Genomic DNA, 18,543 nt, shown 5'->3' with positions numbered 1-18,543 from the left:
CTTTCTCTGTCGAAACCTCACTCTAGTCACATTCCTTCCTGATACAGACCCTCTGAGAACAGTTGGTCTCTATCTATCCTTCCAGACCTTTGTCTGTCCTGCCTGTTCCCACGTAACTGTACACACGCATGTGCACACACACGCATTCACTTATGCATACACAGTCTCATATGTATCATTTTTAAATAAACACGGTCACACCATTCTCTACAAATTATTTTATTTTTTTACTTCCTAATGTATTTTGACATTTTTCCATGTCATTTTATAGATTTTTTTTCAGCCATTCTAATGACACTCTTAATAGTCTATAGAGCGGATGTAACATAATTTATTTAACCACTCTCTTTTGGGGGTACCTAGACTCTTGGATATTTTACTGTCAATACTGCTGTGAACATTTGGGTACCTGTATTTGAGGGTGTATATGCAAGTATTTCCTGGGCTGCTGTTAGTCTGACAAGTTTGTTTGTGACTAGATGTAACTTCTAGAAGTTACATTTACCCACAAACATTTTGTTTGGCCAACACATTTAAAATATATATTGAATTAGTTGCCAATATTTAAAGAGTGGGAAAAATAGGGATTCCGGTGTTCTGAAAGATCAGAAGACCAGACTACACTGGGCCTGCTTTTGTGTGGAGTTACCAAAAGCTGAAGCTGAGTAGCAGCTGACATCTTTACATGAGCACATATTCTGCATTTCACCAGCGCCCTGTCATTTCCCATTGCTTCCCCAGTTCTGAGTGTCCGTGGCCATCCGTATCATGCTTGTTCTGAGACCTTGAGCTACTTTATTCATTTGTGCTTCTTGACCTGGTCTGAGTGGATCTGTGAGTTAATAAACTGCATTTTGGCCAGATCCCTTTAGCTAGGCACAGTGTTTTCTACCTTGTGCCATTGACATTGTAGAGTTCTTTGTATTGGGAGACTATCCCATGCATTGTTAGATACTCAGCATCCTTGACCTTCAGGTACTAAATGCCAGTAATATCCCTTCCCCACCCCTCTCTCTCGGTGGGACAGCCCATAATTTCTTTGCGTATCTTCCAAACTTCCCTGTGGGGAAATACCAGAGATCTCCCTCTCATGACTGCTATGACATACATGGATATAGGGACACCTTTAGAACCCCCTGAGGTCTAAATTTAAAAAGGGCTACCCAACTTACCTGTTCTACGAATGGCATCTCATCTCTCAGCAGGGGTAGGGGATGGCGTTGAGTACAGAGGCAACGTGGATGGAGAGGTGTGCCCCTTTTTCCTGGAGTACTTCCTTCAAGGTTTTTTTTTTTCTCCAAAAAAACCAAGAAGATAGTGTCATATATTGTCTCCTTACCATGTCATCTCTGGAAGCTTGATGGTCTTCCTTTCTTCTGACTAGTTGCCATGTAACTGTGTTTCTGGACAGTCGCTCACAAAATTTGAAAACATTATCATTTTCTTGAGTAAAGTTTTAAAGCACATGTGCACACACGCACACACACACGCATGCCTTTTGTATTTTACCAATAACAAAGGGAAAGAAGGGGGGAGGCTCAAGTCTAAAATGGGCAGGTCTTGGCTCCACTATTGTAATACCTTCACTGTAGCAGGCTCTCTCAGAGGTACCAGCATGCTCCTCTGCAGCGATGAGAAAGCCAGGATGAGACCACACTTGTCTAAAGAAATATACTTACATGGTTAGAAAAATAAAATTTAAAAAGGTGAAAGAAATCTGCAGGCTAATACAGATATAAACACCAAGACTCCTTTGTAGCTTATGAGGGAAATCACAGAGGCTGCGTTTAGTGATGCCATTGGATTCTCCATTTTGCCATCAGGCAGGATTCCTTAAAGACCAGTTCAGTGAATTCAATACTCTATTATTCTCAGAAGTATCCAGGGATATGGGTACACCTTTGCTACTCCACCCCAGCAACTAAATATACTGAGTTAGAAATTAAGAATTAAGATTTTAAGACATAAACTAGAATGTTTCTAATTTGCTTTTAAGAATTATACATACTTGTTCGATGTAGTTTATTTCCCTTATAAATTGCTTGAAATCATACATTATATTCTATCATTGGTTTAGGAGTACTGGATCATGCATTTAAGCTTTTTTTTTTTTTTACTTTTAAAGAAAAATTTTGTTTAAGAAAATGTCCTATGCCTGTGGAACTCTGATCACAACCTTTATATGTGTTAAAAATGTGACAAGAATGTTCAAGTCATGAATCATTTACAGTTTCTTGATTAATTATTTTGTTTTTGGGAGAAAGTGGAGGAGAGAAAAGGCATCTGAACTACCCAGTTTTAGTTGTAAATGCATTACAATGAGTTCAGCCAACATGAAATGTTTAGTTTGGATATTTCCTAATTTCTCTGTGCAATTTTATAAGATTAATTTGAATCAAAATCAAACCCATTCTACTTGTTTGTGTGGTGGCACGTGAGCAATGGTCCCATTGGGCTGGACTTAATATTTTCTTTTCTTCTTGCAAAAGTTAAAGCATGACATTTTGCCAAATTTGTCAAAGTCCAATAATTTTTTTTGCCAGTTTTTTTTTTCTGTTAAAATTAACTGGTACTCTCACTGGCTTCAATACTTGGAAAGTCAGTCTTGGATACTTACTAAACTTTTTGTTCGTGAGGAGGGTCTTGTCCTCTCTCCTTGTACAATATATTCCTTGCTTTAGAATTTTGCTTTGTTCCCATTCATGAAAGTAATCATAAGACAAGTGGCGTGTCATCGTGGAGTTAAAAATCCTCAGTGGAAAGAAGGTGCCCTCTGAGAGATTTCAAAAACATAATCCTACAATTACATTTATGCCCAGCAATTCTGCTGAAAGTACACCATGCTCACCAAGCAAACCACCTCCAGTCTGTTTGGAATTACAGTATTTGCAAATTATTTCCCTTCTCTAAGGGCCATTTATAATGGAAAAAGGAGAGATATGAAATTTTGAAAAAAGTCAGTTCTAGAGTTTTATGCCTGGGAATGACAACAAAGCAAAGGTCATGGTTCTCTGTGGTTCAGCCCTGACTCAGCTACTTGGTTACATAATTCACCCCGAGTGACCTGCATACTCTGCATCTATAAAATGGGATCCATGACATTTAATGAAAAAAATCTTAACGATTTTTAACGAGGAATGTTCTATGTTAGTGTTACAGACAGAAGGCATGGAACAAGAATTATTTCTTGCTCATGCCTCCTCTTTCACTGCCCAGTGGACAGAAATGTTTATCTAAAAACTTACGAGTTTTCTTTTCAGGAGATATATTTAACTATGAAGCAATCCTATAAGGTTTCCAGTGTGTCCCGAAGAGTCACCCATTTTTCATTTTTTGTAATCTTTAGCATTTCATAAATTAAATTTGCTTCTATGTTTGAAGTTGTAAGATTTCTAGTTTTAAAACGATTTGGGTAAAAAAAAAATATATGTATCTCGACAGAAAGAATGAAAAGAATGCTTTTAAAAACTGAAATTTCACCCTTAGGTTTCAGGTCCTAATGAGGCTAGGAAATGCTGCGATCTTGAGGGACTTTCTGTTAGTGAAAAGATAAAAGATTTTTTTTTTTCTCAACTCTTCCATCATTAAAGTTTGGTTCTAACAGCAGACTCCTTCTCTTTTTCATGTGTGTTGAAAAGCAGCTACTCCCTGTATCAAAGCCATCAGCCCGAGTGAAGGATGGACAACGGGAGGCGCGACTGTGATCATCATAGGGGACAATTTCTTTGATGGGTTACAGGTCATATTCGGTACCATGCTGGTCTGGAGTGAGGTAGGTGTTGTCTGAACATTAATATCTAATAGCTTGGTCTAGTTGAGGATACTGTCTACACTTGAATTTCTAATAGAGTGTGTAGAATTTAGTGGTGCCACTCTGGGTGGGCCAGCACTAGTCTATAGAACTCTGGGGAACGAGGTAAGATGGTTTGGGTTTACAAGGAGGCAACGCTTTCTGCTGGAATGACTTCCATCCCCTGGACCATAAGCACTGGGAGAGTTTTTGTTTGGTCATTTGTCCTGTTGGGCTTACCGTGGTGTGGAGGTCCAGCTGTGTATTGGGATTGGAAGAGATACACAAAGTCACAAAACCTATAGGAAGAGCCTCGTTTAAACTCTAGCTAGTTAGTAGTCTGTGAATATTTGTAGATAGAGTCTATTGTAGGCCCACCTTCAAGGAACATCATTTGAATGACAGTAATAATTTAGGTGTAGATGGTTCTTCACTTATTCAATGACTCTTCATGAGAAATTGAGTGATTTGTCTGAGGCACCTAAAAGAACCCAAGGCCTTTTCCAGCCCTGGGAGTTTACAGGTCTCGGGCACCTCAGTGTGTGACTGCAGCCATATGAGATGACTGCATTTTGTTTGTGTAGTGCTTTCCAAGCACTGTGATCGTTATTTTAACCCACCAGTTGACTTGCCTGGCAATAATCAAATGAGCTCAAGGTTACTAAATGTAGACATCACCATTATGTAGTCACCATGGCAACCTTGCCTTTGTTTTCTAGATTCTAAGTCTAGATTTCTTAGCCAGTGTGCTTGGGACCCCTTCTTTTTCACCTCTCCAAAGTTTACAATAAAAACAATGTTAAGGGCTACCAGATATCATAGAGCCCATGCATCTAACTTGCTTTACAAGTAGTCATATGAATTGCTAAACTTTATTGAGACTTATAGATAGGCACTGCGCTGAGCTCTTGACACAAATCATCTCAATCTTCTCTCTACACCATGAGGTAGAGTCTTAGCATGTATTTTTTTTTTCTTGGTAAAGATACTGAGGCTTAAAGATATATAGTTACATAACGTGAAAGCGGCCATCCAAGGAGTGAAAGTGATATGTATGTGGCCACACAGAGAAGTCAGTAGCAGAACTGGAGCCAGAACCCAGATTTTTAATTTCCATTTCTAGTTGTCCTCCCATGACACCACTGTTAGTCCATCTAGATATTTTATTTGTGTTTTCTCTTTAGAGGGGGCCATAGAGATAAGCAGTTAAGACTGTGATCATTGAGTATATTTATCTTTCCAAAGCAGAGCTTGTCCTTTTTAAGCATTCTCTGTGCACTTTTCACTGCCAGTAACCACTCAGGCAAGCCCCTTGCCAGCCCACGCTGTCGCTGCCTTTGTATTTCTCATGCAGCCAACAAGCGGTATGCACTTGGCCAGAGAATCAAAGCTTTAATAAAGCTGAATCAAGGATGGGCTTCTCAGTCCACCAGAATAATTGTTGTCCAAGTTGGAACATCCCAGGCATGAAAGGTGAACTGAACTCCCCCTGCTGACTGTACCCCATTCTTCGTTGGAATTATTGGGTTGTAAAATTAGAAGCATCACATACATGGCATACTTTGCTGCCAACCTGGTGTCTTCATCCCTGCTGAAGACAGCTGTCTTCACAAGCATGGCCTCTCCCATGTCCTGTGGGCTGTATCTATATCCCTTTCTATCCATCATTTCTGTTACTTATGGAAATTGGAGAAGAGAAAGAATCAACAGAAAATAGACTTCTTGCTCCATGTCACTGCAGTCAACGTAAGGTCTGAGAAGTGGGACTCAGAATTGGCCGTAAGTCTTATCACCCTCTGAGACTAAGGAGGGTTAGTCTGAAGCTTCCTTTAGAACCTCATGCCTGTCTTAGCCCAAGTGCAGTACACCAGATGTTGAAAAAGGACTTGGACCCACCAGGACATCATTTACATCCACCTTGTTCTGAGTCAAGGTCCCCCTGTTTCTTCTCAGTTGCCTCACTTTCTTGCTCTCTTTTGGGAACAGGTAAGGGAGGTTAAATTCTAACTTAGATTTATTCAAATTACTTTAGAGAACCGTTTTTATAAAACAAAATAGATAGAAGTCATAAAAAAGAAAATCTATTAAGGCAATACCTTTGTCCTCCTCCCTCCTCCGTCCCTCCACTGTAACTGCCTTAAACGTACCAGAAGCCCCTCTTAATGGGTCTGGTTGGATCCAGCCAGGAGGTGGGAGTGAGGGATGCATGCTCCTTCTTCGCCCATCTGCTCCTCCCAACTGCTCTCATTTGTAGCTATGTCATAAATCAACTATGACCCTTTCTTGGTGGAAACCTAGAGCGTAGATTCCCAAAATGATTGAGCAGATGTAAATCCCCTTCAGTATGAGCAGGTGGGTGTCTGAATGGAGGAGTTTAATTTGGGCTGTTATCATGATAGCCCCGACATTCAGAAAAATAAACCGCAAAGGTGAATATTTGTTGTTAATATTCTAAACTATTTATATATTTAGATTTTCATACAGATATGATTTCTCCCTTCCCTTTTACTGCAGGGAGAGAATTTGGTATTGCTCCAAATAAAAAAAAAAAAGATCTATTGTATAATGGTAAGAAACTGAGAAATAGCTCAAAGTTACTAAGGGTTTATTATATATAGGCACTTTACGGATATTACTTTATTAAATCCTAATGATAGCCCTCTGTTAGATATTTTCATTATTCCCATTTTTTATTAGTAAACTGGGTGTCAGAGAGGTTAAGAAACCTGCCCAACATCACAGTTCGATAGTGCTAGAGATGGGATTTGAACTACAGGGTACAAATTTTACAAAAGAAATAAAAGCCCAGATAAATGAGAGAACAGATAGAATTCTGAGAGAGGGAAGAAGAACAGAAAGAGGAGAGAGGAAAAAAAAAACATGCAGCGTAATCATGGTGGTGTAGTAGAAGTCGTAGTAATTACTGTGGTGGTTTTTTTAAATCAAATAAAATTACATAAATGCCTTTTATTTTGGTAGGGCAGAAAATACCAATCAATTTTGGGACCATTTCTCTAGGCTTCCATTGGATAGAATGAGAACTTAATACAGTGACTATTTAAGAGAAGATATCTATGAAAAAACTATGGAAAAATGTGGAGTAGGACTTAACATTCACCGAGCATTTAGTTCCTGCAAGGCACTATGCTAAGCATTTGGTATGGCTCCTGTGCAAGCCTTATAACATCTGTATACCATGTTGTCCTCATTTTATTGATGATGAAATTGAGACTTGGGAAAGTTAAATAAGCTGTTAGTTATCAAGTGGCAGAAGTGGGGTTTGAACCCAGAGAGTCCAACATACATGATTTAGCCTATGCCTAAATTTTATCCCAAGTGTTTTGCTGCATCGGCCAATGGTGTAATGCCCACCACTGCCATTAATACCTTGTGCTGGGGGCAGCTTGACAGTGTCACCTTCAAAGCTGTGGCAGGGTTGGCATATAGAGAATCGGAGGTCAGAGTGGTCCCTCCATTTTCTAGGTGTCTGTGTTTCGGGTTAGAATCACCAGCTTGTAGGAAGATTTTATCCTTGTGCACGGTACATGCCTTGTGTTGGGGGAGAGGACGACCTCTTCCTTCATCTATAAGTCACTTTAGACAAGACAGTTAACCTGTTTGGACCTCATCACTAGAGTAAGATCCCTACTATCTGGAATCCTTGTTCCCTGACCACATGGTCTCTTGAAATTATGCCACCTCCAAAATCTAGTACTCCTAATTTTAAATGAACTTTGATCTCTTCTCCATTTTCTCACTTTTTAGCCCAAAGCACTCAAGAAGCAGACTGGTGGGACAGGCAGGCAACATTTTAGATTAGCTGCTGATACTATTATTTGGAGCCTTTTTTTTTTTTAACTAAAGAATTTTAAAAAGAGAGAAAATAGGACTGGCTTAATTTACGCTCTTCTATGCTCTTTCCCTTTCAACCCAATCTTTTGCAAATGAGTAGTTTAGTTCATCTCACTGATGGCCCCCTGAGGGTTTGGAAAAAGAAAGGTCAGGCTCCATTGCCCCCAACTTTGGGGCTGCAAGCTCTCAAGTTTAGGGGGAACCACGTGGCCTTCTTGTGAATTTGGTTCACCATCTTTGTTACTTTTTTTTCATCGTTTCTTGCTCTTTCTTGTTTCCCTCTTTTTGAAAAGCAATTTATTTTATTGATACTCTTGTGCTTATCCTGCCTTACCCCAAAAAGCTTTTTAAAATATCTGTAGAGTTTTACATATAAACCCAAGAAAACCAACAGGGTTGATGTGGACTAATTTTTAATGAGATCTGAGTTTTTTCTTGACCAGAGATGTATTGGGTTGTTTTTGCTTTTCTACTAACATGTGATTTAGAAGAGGAAGGGGCTACTGGTTTGTAGAGCTAATCGTCATTTTACTATTTCCTTCTGAATTCCTCTAATTTCTAAAACTGAGTACTGATCGGCATGCCTGCTAGGTGTCTAGCACTGGGATAGGTACTAGGATGATTAAAGCTAGGCTTTATGGAGTCTAATGTTTTATTTGGAAAAACAACTCGCTCCCATGAAGCAAATTAGAGAGTTACATAACATATTTATATAATCTTAAATTTGCAGCTGAAAATTTGAGACAAGGTTCAAGAAGGCAGAGAGAATGGTATAGTCAGAAGTAGACCGTTTGCATAAACAGTCAACAAGTTCCTGTTATGTACGAACGGTCTCTGTGCAATGCATTTTAGGCTCTCACGAGCCTTTTATTTAACCACTGAAATCTCTTGAGAGAATTTATACAGCTTAAGGTATTTAAGCTTCCTGTAAAAAAAGTGCAATGGTGGAATTGGCCAGGAGCAGAGGGTGGAGAGAACTGAAGGCAGACAATCATCCAAGCAAAGATTTAGATTGCATGGGGTAGCAGCAGGCAAAAAGCCAGTCATGAGACCAGGATATTAATTGCAGTCCCTCCATTGCCCAATCAGAGGATCTAGATTTTGGTCAGTGTTGGCCACTGGGCCTCAGTTTCCCCATCTGAAAATGAGAAGCTTAAACTAAATCCTCTTGGAAATCAGTTACAATTCGAATAATTCCTTTATCTAGCATTGACTCCCTTGAGAATTCCTCCAAAGTGAGAAGGAGGCAGTGATGATGGGTAGGAAGTAGCTTCTTTTCTTACACTATTGTTCTTTACTTTTTTTTTAGAACATACTTGCAATCTATAAATATCATGGCTATTTGCAAAAGGATTATTTGAACTTTATCAAAAACCCTTTAATTAGCCACAGAATTGGATCTTGCTATTGATATGTCTTCAGTCAATATTTTTACCTTTCGCACTTCAGATTCTGGTATCTGAGATAAACTTGAGACTTATACCACAATGTTGCTCTAATTCATCTTCCAGTTAATTCTATGGAATACTGCATACTAGTTACATGGGAGATTAAGGAGCGAGGCTTTTTTTGGTAAGTTTGGGAAATGTTGAGTCAAATAAATTCAACTGGTCCTTGGTCTAGGGCTTTGCAAAGCTTTGGAGGTATTGACATGCGCTGAGAATACCTAAAATGTAGTACACAGCGTGTCCCAAACTCGGTAACCGCATAACCTTTTTTCAGGAATCATCTTATAGGAAGATATATTGATGATGGCTGAAGTGCATTTAGACTTCATATTAATGAAGTAAGGTCATGAAATTCAATCATGACATGATTGGGCTGGGATAGATGTGAGAGAATTGCCTGAGATATTTGCAGAGTATTAATCAGTTTAGAGCTATTATCCTTTTATGCTGCAAGGCTCTGAACAAAATTTCTGTCATATTTTGCACCTAGTTTTAGTTAGTGCACCCTTGACATTAGATGCCACGTGAATTTGTAGGACAGCTAGATTTAAAGATTGCCGGGTCACTTAGCTCAGATGAGAGAAGCCAGAGTTTCATCACTGTGTGAAACAATTAGCCTTACACAGGGGTACATATTGTCCTTTTCATCCTTTTGAATGTGTGGTGTTTTTTTTTTTTCACCTGCATTCCCAGAGAAAGGAAGTCAAAAGAAGCTGCTGTGGAGAGAGACCTATGGGTGAATTTAGTTGGGCAGTTTGGGTCTGAGAAGCAATTTTGCTACTTGGGTCCCAAAATTGAAAAACTAGGTTTTAAACACAATTCTTGATTTTCTTTTTCTTTTCTTGCTATCTATCTCTACTTTTCATTCTTATTTGTGCGTATAGCTCAAAGGAAGGATTGTAAATAAAAAATAGTATTTGCTCCTCTGTGACACGAATGAATGAATGGCTGCAGCTCATACATGTTCCTACTGGAAGTTTCCCAGATCTCTTTGTCCAGCCTTGATTTTTCTTGAACCACATGTAGAGTCAAAAGATTTTGGAGGCTTTGGAGAACCTCTCCAGTCATCAAGCACAGCTGTTTTATCTTGGAAGTGAGGAAAAAGAAGTTCCAGAGCCACACAGTGACTTGTCCTGGGAACGCATTAGCTCCTTAGTGCTGAGAGGATGGCTCAGTTCTTCTGACAGTGACCTTAGCCAGGTTTCTCTTGTACCAAGCTTTCTCATGATATTTCCATAGTCTTTTAACAAACTTCTTTATTTTTACCAAACTTTTCCAAATTTTATACACGCTAGCATTGGCATTTTAACAACTGTTATCTATACCACATTTATATGAGAATCGATTACACTTAAATCAAAAAGAAAATTAAGAAAGATGTAGAAAGACAGTATCTCTGATATCATCTCTCAAAATTTTATAATATAAATTGGGTGTTATGTAAATAGCTGGTCACTTCTTTTACCTATATCGAGGCATGCATGTATAAGTTTAATGAAAAGTTAATTAAATGCATGTGTTTAAAATAACTCATAGTGGCCTACTTTTTCCTAAATATATAAATTGCCAAGTCTATATTGAACCTGTACTTAATGATCACATATTAAGTGGAAGACACTTAATGAAAAATTATAAACTTCATTTGTGAAGAATAAAAAGAGCAGTCCGAATCAGTTGCATTAAACTTTGAATATACTTTGAAGAACACTTTCAAGCCCAAGTTATTTTTTTGGGAAATCATTTCTAAATGAGCCAGCATATTTAAAAAAGATTAAAAATAGTCTAACAACCTTTTTAATATAGTTACATAGTTACAACTATGCTCACCTTATTTCTAAAAATGTTTTAGTCCATATTTTTATTTTTAATGACTAAGGTATTTGTAATTTATCCTCTATGTCAATAATTATGAGATAGTTAAAAAGGATTTTAAGATGACATTTTCAGCTAGTTGTTTACAGTGCATTCAGGAGGTACACGCATATGCCTGTAACTTGAAAATGGAAACCACAGAAGTGTGATGCATTTCTAATTTTAACGTGAATCAAAGACAGAATTCACACCTGGCTGCAGTCATATGACTTTTATGAAGAAAATGGGTATATATATATACATAGTGTTCTGTTAATTTCATATGTGTGCTCAGTGCTAATTGCTGGAATGGCTCCCTGGTGGTCTGTACTAAACCTTTCCTCCTTCTACAACCTTAGTGGCTTCCTCTTTCTTAAAGCCACAATGCCTTACTTTGGGATTCAAGCACAGCCCCTTAAAGCTCTGCCCCTTCTTGCAACATCCTTCCCCGCTATCCATCTTAACTTATGGTCCAGTTACATTGGAGTTGTTAGCTGCTCTTTATACCCACAGTGATTTTTTTCCTCTGCACTCTTGTCTTGCTTATACCATTCCTCCTTCCACAATGCTTTTTCCTTCTTTCTGTGCCCAATCCTTCTGTCCCTTAAGATCCAGACATTTTCCCTCACAGCTCCAGGTATTGAATGTTTCTCTCTCTCTCTCTTTTAAAAATTTCTTCATGGCTTTATCTCTACCATATTATGTTCCTATAACTTGCACTCATTAATTATTGTTATTTAAGGAGATGCTCTCTCTCTCGAAGGCAGGATCCATGCTAAATTCAGCTTAGTCTCCTCCAGTGTCTAACAGAGCCTTGCACATGAGAAGCATTAATTTCTACAAAATACATGCACTATTTCATGTGTTCATTCATTCATTTGTTCATTTGAACAAATGCTTATTAGCAACTGTTGTATTCAGTGATGCTCCAAAGTGTCAGTACTAGATAGGTAGATTGTAGTTTGGTTTTTGTCAGTGCGTGTGTGGTTAGGTAGTTTATATGTAGATAAATTTATTGTGCAATAAGGATGCACATAAATACCTTCGTGTAAATCTGTCGGTTATGGTGAGGATTAAGTAGTAATAAAACTAATACATTTAAGTGGTCGATACCAGTGAGACCATCTCCTAAACTCATTACAGGCATTAGATCAATTAATTCTTATAATAATCCTAATTAGATAGCTAACACCTCTCCCTATCCCACCTGTCTTCCTGGGTAATGAAAATGAAAGCCAGAGAGGTTGAGCGACTTTCCAAAAGTCCATAGCTGGTAATTTGCAAAGCTTCGACTTGAACCAAAATCCATCTGACTCTAGATCTATCTCTTAATTATCTAATAAGAATATAGCAAAACCTATTTATCCAGAGAAGATCATTATATACAATAACTTCAACTCTCCAAAGTGAGCATGAAACCAGAAGTAAGCTAAATCAATCAATCAATCAATCAATTAATTAATTAAAAAATAACAGACTTTGGGGTAACCAGAACAGCAATTTTTAACAACCTATGTTCTCTATTTTCCCAGGTCATAGCAAATTAGATGGAGCAAACTGGAGGTAGGTTGTTGGAAGTAGGCCCATTGACAGCAGAAGTGACAGCTTAATGTCAGGGGCAGAGATGGAAAACCTGAAAAGCAGATGCAGAAGCATATTACTGTGCAGCACATTAATGACTATTCATAATGACAGTGGCCCTGAGTCATCAAGAAAGAAATGGCAATTATATTTAATATATTCTTTCTAAAACAGTGGGGTGTGTGTAATGCATCCACCAGACTTCCAGTGAATGCAGTTGTGTGGCCTAGTGTTAAAAGGGGTTTGGCTTCAGTTTTCTGTAGAGCTTGCCTCTTGAAGGGACATGTTAAATGAGGAATTACTGAATATATGTGCCAGTATCAATGTATACAGTATGCAAATATGAACTAAACCACAAACAAATGTTAGAATGAGTCTCTATGCAGTATCTTATAGCCTTGATATCCTTTTCTTAGAGCTTTGAAAGACTCTGAAAGTCTTTTAATTAAAGGTGAATTCGTTCCTTGCTATCCCATCTATCAGTCTTTTGGATCTTATGTTTTTCTTTCCTAATTCCATAGGCAAAGATTCTGCCTTGCGAAGGGCCAACTTTGATAACAAACATTCAGCCTCTTCCATACATGTATCTGGCTTTGCTTTTTCTTTTATATTTTAAATTTCAAAAAACAAAACAAACAGACAAAAAAGGAGCAGGAGCCCAGGACCCTAAGACAGGCCAGTGTAGGGAATGATGATCCTTCTTGATTGGATTTAGAAAAACAAGCCTTGAGAAAGAGCTCATTGTGCAGTCTCAGACCACAGGGGCTGGCATTGCTGGTGTCCAGTCCTGTCCTTCTGGAATACTCTGGACCTCAGGAACTCACCAGTGCTTTTCCAGTTCCCAGATGGTCAGGATGGGATCCAGTCTTTAATGGGGCCCAATTGGCTCAAGATTTACATCCTGGGAAGCGAGCTGGAGAAAGTTTATTTAAAAAATAAATTACTGAAAAATAAATAAATAAATCAAGCCACAAAACCAAAGGTAGTTGAAGTATAATATATTTATTTTAGCTTTTTTTCCTCACAAACTTGTTATTTTGAAAGATGATCTTGTTGTTGTTTTGTTTTGTACAATTAACTGCATTGATTTAGGGACCTGGCTAGTTTCTTGATCAGAAGAATTGGGCAGTATACTTTTGTGAAGACTTTCTGAGGATACCAGGAAGTTTGTAGGGACAAAATAAAAAGATTTTCTTTCTTTAGTAACAAAGTTTTTAAATAGGGTGGTATAGATTATTTATGTTTTTTTTTATAGATTGATAAGGAACTTTATTGAATCTTTATTCTAATTATTATTGGTAATTAATGGCATCATGACATTTATTTATTCAATGTCCAACAAGTATTTATTGAGTGCCTACTAATTCCCAGGCACTGTTAAAACTGGGAAAATAGTAGTGAAATCAAGTAGGACCAAATTTATTTCCTTGTGGAGCTTATGTTCTCGTTGTGGGACCCAGACAACAGATAGGAAAATATATCTACATCTTTCCACTATGTATCTGTGTCTATGTCCACATGAGAGAAATTTCAGACAGCGTTAAGAAATACTGCTGACTATTCAAAAGCTAGGTTTCAAATCCCCCATTTAACTCAATTTCTGAGACTTTAGTTTCAAAAGTCTCCTCTGACATTTATACATAAAGTTTATCTTTGGGAATTCATGTGACCCAACATATTTTGCTAAACATCGGTTTAAAGTTATTTTGTTGAAGGGACAAAAGGAAACCAGAATGTTTGTGAAACAGTAAATGCCTCCACTGGCTTTCTCTCACGTTCCCTGAGAAATCATATACTGCCTTTGAGACTGGCAATTCTTGGGAATGAAAAAAATATGTGTTAGGGAACCCAGAGAACTCTGATTAGGGAACAAACCAGAATATGCTGAGGACCTCAGGAGAGCAGCTGGCATTCCCTGATTTATATCGTATCCACTTCAGGGGAATAGAGATATTATATGGAGGTTCAGCCAGTGCAGTCACCACGATTATACACTTTTTATATTTCAACTTCCTTTAGGAACTCCTGAAAATAATATTTTTAAATGCCATCTTTAACTACAGAAAGGTGAATGTTCCAGAGCAGAGGGAAAATATGTTTGCTTGTTTGGTCACTACCACTGTGGTGTCTCTTTAAGAATTCTTAGCTGATTGGGTTTTGAAGCTTTAATTATGCTTTTATGTTACACTTTCCTTATTTAAGTGTCTCCTTCATGTCCATCACTCATCACCTGCTGCCTATCTCAAAAGAGATGGATATTATTATTCTAATTGAGGAGAAGGGAGAATGCTGTGAGACTTATTAATACATAAATTAAAAAATTAATCTGGAAAGTGCTTTAGGATCCCTAGAGAAGCTCTACCTAAACACAAAGCATGTTTGACATTATCACAAGCACTCCCACAGAGCGGATAGTTCAGTACATTACAAAATGAGTAAACTGAGGCACAGAGGGTGACAGTGGGTGAAGGGGCCAGTGTACCTCAGAACCCGGACACTTAGAGGGATAACACCTAAAAAGTACTGTACCAATGTCCACTTTAGGCCTTTTCTAGTCATAAGTGTTTATTATTTTTCCAGAAAAGAAACCTTCCCTTCCTTTTACCCCTTCTCTTTAAATCTTTGCTTGTTTTGGACTTAAAAAAACAAAAAAACAAAAAACAAACTTTCTAATGGTGAAAGTGATTAAGGCTAAAATATTAAATCCTAAGGCTAGTACTGAAAAATCACTGGTGCGCTTTCTAGTAACCCCAGGTATTTTTTGGCTTGGTGGCTGGGAACTTCATTTTGCATTTATTTCATATGGACCTATTGGAAAACATGCATAAAGGCTTATCTTGGAATGGATTTACTGTTTTGCTGAGAAATAATTCTCAGTTAGCTTCTCACCAATGAGAAAGGTTATTTCAAGTACCTACCATGTTCCCAGAACTTTTGAGGATATTGGAGACATGGAGGACCCAGTCCTCTTCCCAAGGGTAGAAGTAGGGTGAAAAGTACGGGTACCAGCAATTATGGGAAAACAATAAATGGTCGTCGGGAGGGGCAACTTTAGTTGGATAATGGCAGTCATTAGGCAGGCAGGCTTACTGCTTCTGATTGGTTTCTTGATTATATTTCTTGACTTGTCTGAAACTCATTTTTCGGATCTGTGAGCCAGCTAATGCCCATACCTGTCCCTAATACTACAGGACAGAAGTCACTGAAGGAGCTTCATACAGTATTTGGCACATTGTTAGAAGACAATGAAAGGTTATTGCTGCAGAAGTCACCACCGAGGTTATCACCACTGTCTACTTAGTGTGAGCTAGAGTGATTCAGAGAGTGGCTCTTAGAGAAGAAAGTAGTTCCCAAGACTTGCTGTTTTTTTTCCCCAGAATTCTACGTTTCGATTAACATGTATTTTAAAATGTGAGATAACTCTCATTTGCCTACCCTGCAGGTCATACTTTCGATACTGCAAGAGGCTTTCATAACAACCATTTGCAGACTGTCCTCTCCCATGCCACTCCCAGACTCTGCAGACAGCCATTTAGGAGTTTTGCATCTACCTCCACACAAGCCCACAACCACCATGCATCCACGGAGGAGTTCCTCTCTCCTGTTTCTTGCTCTTCTGTCCAGGACAGGCCCCATCCACCGCCCACCCCCCCGCCCCCCATCACATCTGTGCTCCATCTCTCTCACAGCCACACCTTCACTTTGCACCCAGAAGCCGCGAGGAGCATGCCTCACATAGCCAACCAGCACAGGCCTCTTCTGCTCTTGTGCTCTGGGTCTGGAGGAAATGCTCATATGAGCAGCTCAGATGGAGCATAATTACTGCAGCCAGGGTGTCCTCGGTGTGCTGGAAGCCTCCCCAAGGCCTTGCAGAGACCATGTGTGCTTCTTTCTTTGTAATGCCGCACTTAAAAACTATTTCTTCTGATTATAATATTAGTGCATTCTTACTGTTGAGAAGTGAGAGAACTCAGAGAGGGATGCAGGGAAACCAAACTTACCTGTAACTTTACCATCTAGTGGTAACTTCTCTTTACATTTTGATGATTTTCCTTTTAGTCCTTCCTTCATGCAGATACGTATCTAATTCTTATATAATCACAGGCAATTGCACAAAGCTAATGGTATTCTATTTTGATCTTTAGTAATATTTTCTTCATAATAAAAGCATTACCTGCAAATGTATGAATTTATTTATTCCAGAATTATTTATATGATTCTTATTTCCTGTGCACACTCATGCACCTCCCCCCACCGCCCCACACACAGATACACGTACATATGAGGAGGAAGAGAGTGAGCAAGAAGACGAATCACATCAAGCCAGAAATAAACACTGTTAACATTTAGTGTTGAATTTTTGTGGACTATGTTTTTAGTATTATTTTCTTAACCTTTTTTTTTTCCTTTATTTCATCTTATCCGTTCTCACTGGAGTCACGGACCTTTGGACAGCCTCTTCTTTTTCACCATGTAGATGAAATCTGAGCAGTGGTCTCAGGCAGGGACCTTAGTGCTGTTCTGGTGCATAATTAATTTTAAGATCAACTTTGTTAGGGAATGAGAGTTAAACATTATCAGGTTAAGAGCAGTGAACTCTTATGAATAGAAATTACTGTGTCTAATAGAATCAAACATCTAGTAGAATTCTGACTTAATTTACATAAGTATTTATTCCAGAAATATTTTGGAAATATCCTATAATGTAAGGCATTAATTTAAAAGCTTCAGAGGATATAAAAATATGAATTAAACCCTGTTGCTGATCTCAGGGACTGTCTAATGGGAGAAAGATTGTGGGAAAATCTTTATGGCACAAAGAAAGTAGGATGCTAAGCGTTATAGTATAAATGCCATAATTATATAGATTCTCACAAAAGTATAGGTGACTCTGTCTCTTAAGATCAGGTAAAACTTTTGGAAGAGAGATCATATGGTCAGGGTCTGAAAGAACAAGTCGAATGTGAGCAGGGGAGAGTTTAGGCAGAGAATGATGTGAGCAGAGCAAAGATGTCCAGTAGGGAAGTGGTATACTCGACTCTCCAGAACACAGAAAGGCAAAGTGGGAAGTTTGACCAAAAAGGGAGATTGGCTGTCAGGTCTAGAAGCACTTTGAATATTGTGCCAAGGAGTTTGAAATATACTTTACTGCATGCAAAGGGGACAGTTGAGACAGTTGTGGGTTTGAGTCAGAGAATGACACGATGAGGTTGTATTTGAAGAAGATAATCCTGGTGGAGAAAGCAGAAGTAGTGGGAGAAAATTCAGAGAGCAATTACAATATTGTAATAGTCTGAGTAAGAAATAGTGACAACCTGAATGGGAGAAAGTAGAGAAGCAAAGAGCCAGTGGAGTTCAGTGGGGGAAAAGTCAACATGGCTAAAAGAAAAATTGAAGGGAGAAGTAAAGATGATCCCAAGTTTTCTATTTTGGGTGCTTTGAAGGCTAGCATTCCCTTAACTGAGAGAAGGAACACAATAGCAAGAAAAATATTAATAGGTAAAGATAAATTTAGCTTGGAACTTGTTGAAATTGAGGTAGCAATTAGACATGTTTGGGAGATTCTATTACTCTGTTGCTAATAAAAATGTCATGCTTGACTAAAGAGATCAAAGCTACAGGTGTATATTTGGAAGTGAATTTAGCTGAGGTGGTTGAGCCAATGAGTGAACTCAAGAAATGTTAGGCAAGTAAAAACAGAAGAATATATAGAACAAAACTTGTGAAATTTCTATAATTAATAATTTGTCAGAAAGGAAAAGTTAGCAAATGAAGAAAACAGGAACCAATGAAAAAGACAAGAGGTCTGGACAATGCTTATTTACTAAGAGACTGGTTTCCTTCCTAGTGTTTCACATAATTTTGGTTAACTTGTCTGACTGTCGGCTTTTCTAATCGGGAATACATATTCCACAAGGATGGATTTAAAAGACATTGAATGTGAAAGTGCTTTGGTAGACAACTTAGACAACTGCAAGTTGCAGGTCTTATAATTAGTGTCACAGAAGTGAAGAAAGTAGA

The 18,543-nt window shown here is 38.3% G+C and overlaps 1 protein-coding gene across 8 annotated transcripts in view; it reads left to right on the top strand.

Annotated features, from left to right (window-relative positions):
• The window catches only part of EBF1 (EBF transcription factor 1), a 376,947-nt gene that overhangs the window by 276,386 nt on the left and 82,018 nt on the right, over positions 1 to 18,543 (top strand). For 4 of the 8 annotated variants that reach the window (XM_039876803.1, XM_039876822.1, XM_039876860.1 and 1 more), the window contains exon 9: positions 3,639 to 3,772. In XM_039876803.1, coding sequence (XP_039732737.1) covers positions 3,639 to 3,772 — 134 coding nt within the window. The remainder of the gene's footprint in view (positions 1 to 3,638; positions 3,773 to 18,543) is intronic. The other 4 variants (XM_039876871.1, XM_039876831.1, XM_039876850.1 and 1 more) reach the window with 1 other exon arrangement.

Source organism: Pteropus medius, unplaced genomic scaffold, assembly GCF_902729225.1.
Source record: "Pteropus medius unplaced genomic scaffold, Ma_sr-lr_union100, whole genome shotgun sequence".
NCBI classification, from domain to species: Eukaryota; Metazoa; Chordata; class Mammalia; order Chiroptera; family Pteropodidae; genus Pteropus; species Pteropus medius.
The sequence above is the reverse complement of the archived record's forward strand: the minus strand, read 5'-3'. Positions and strand labels throughout refer to the sequence as shown.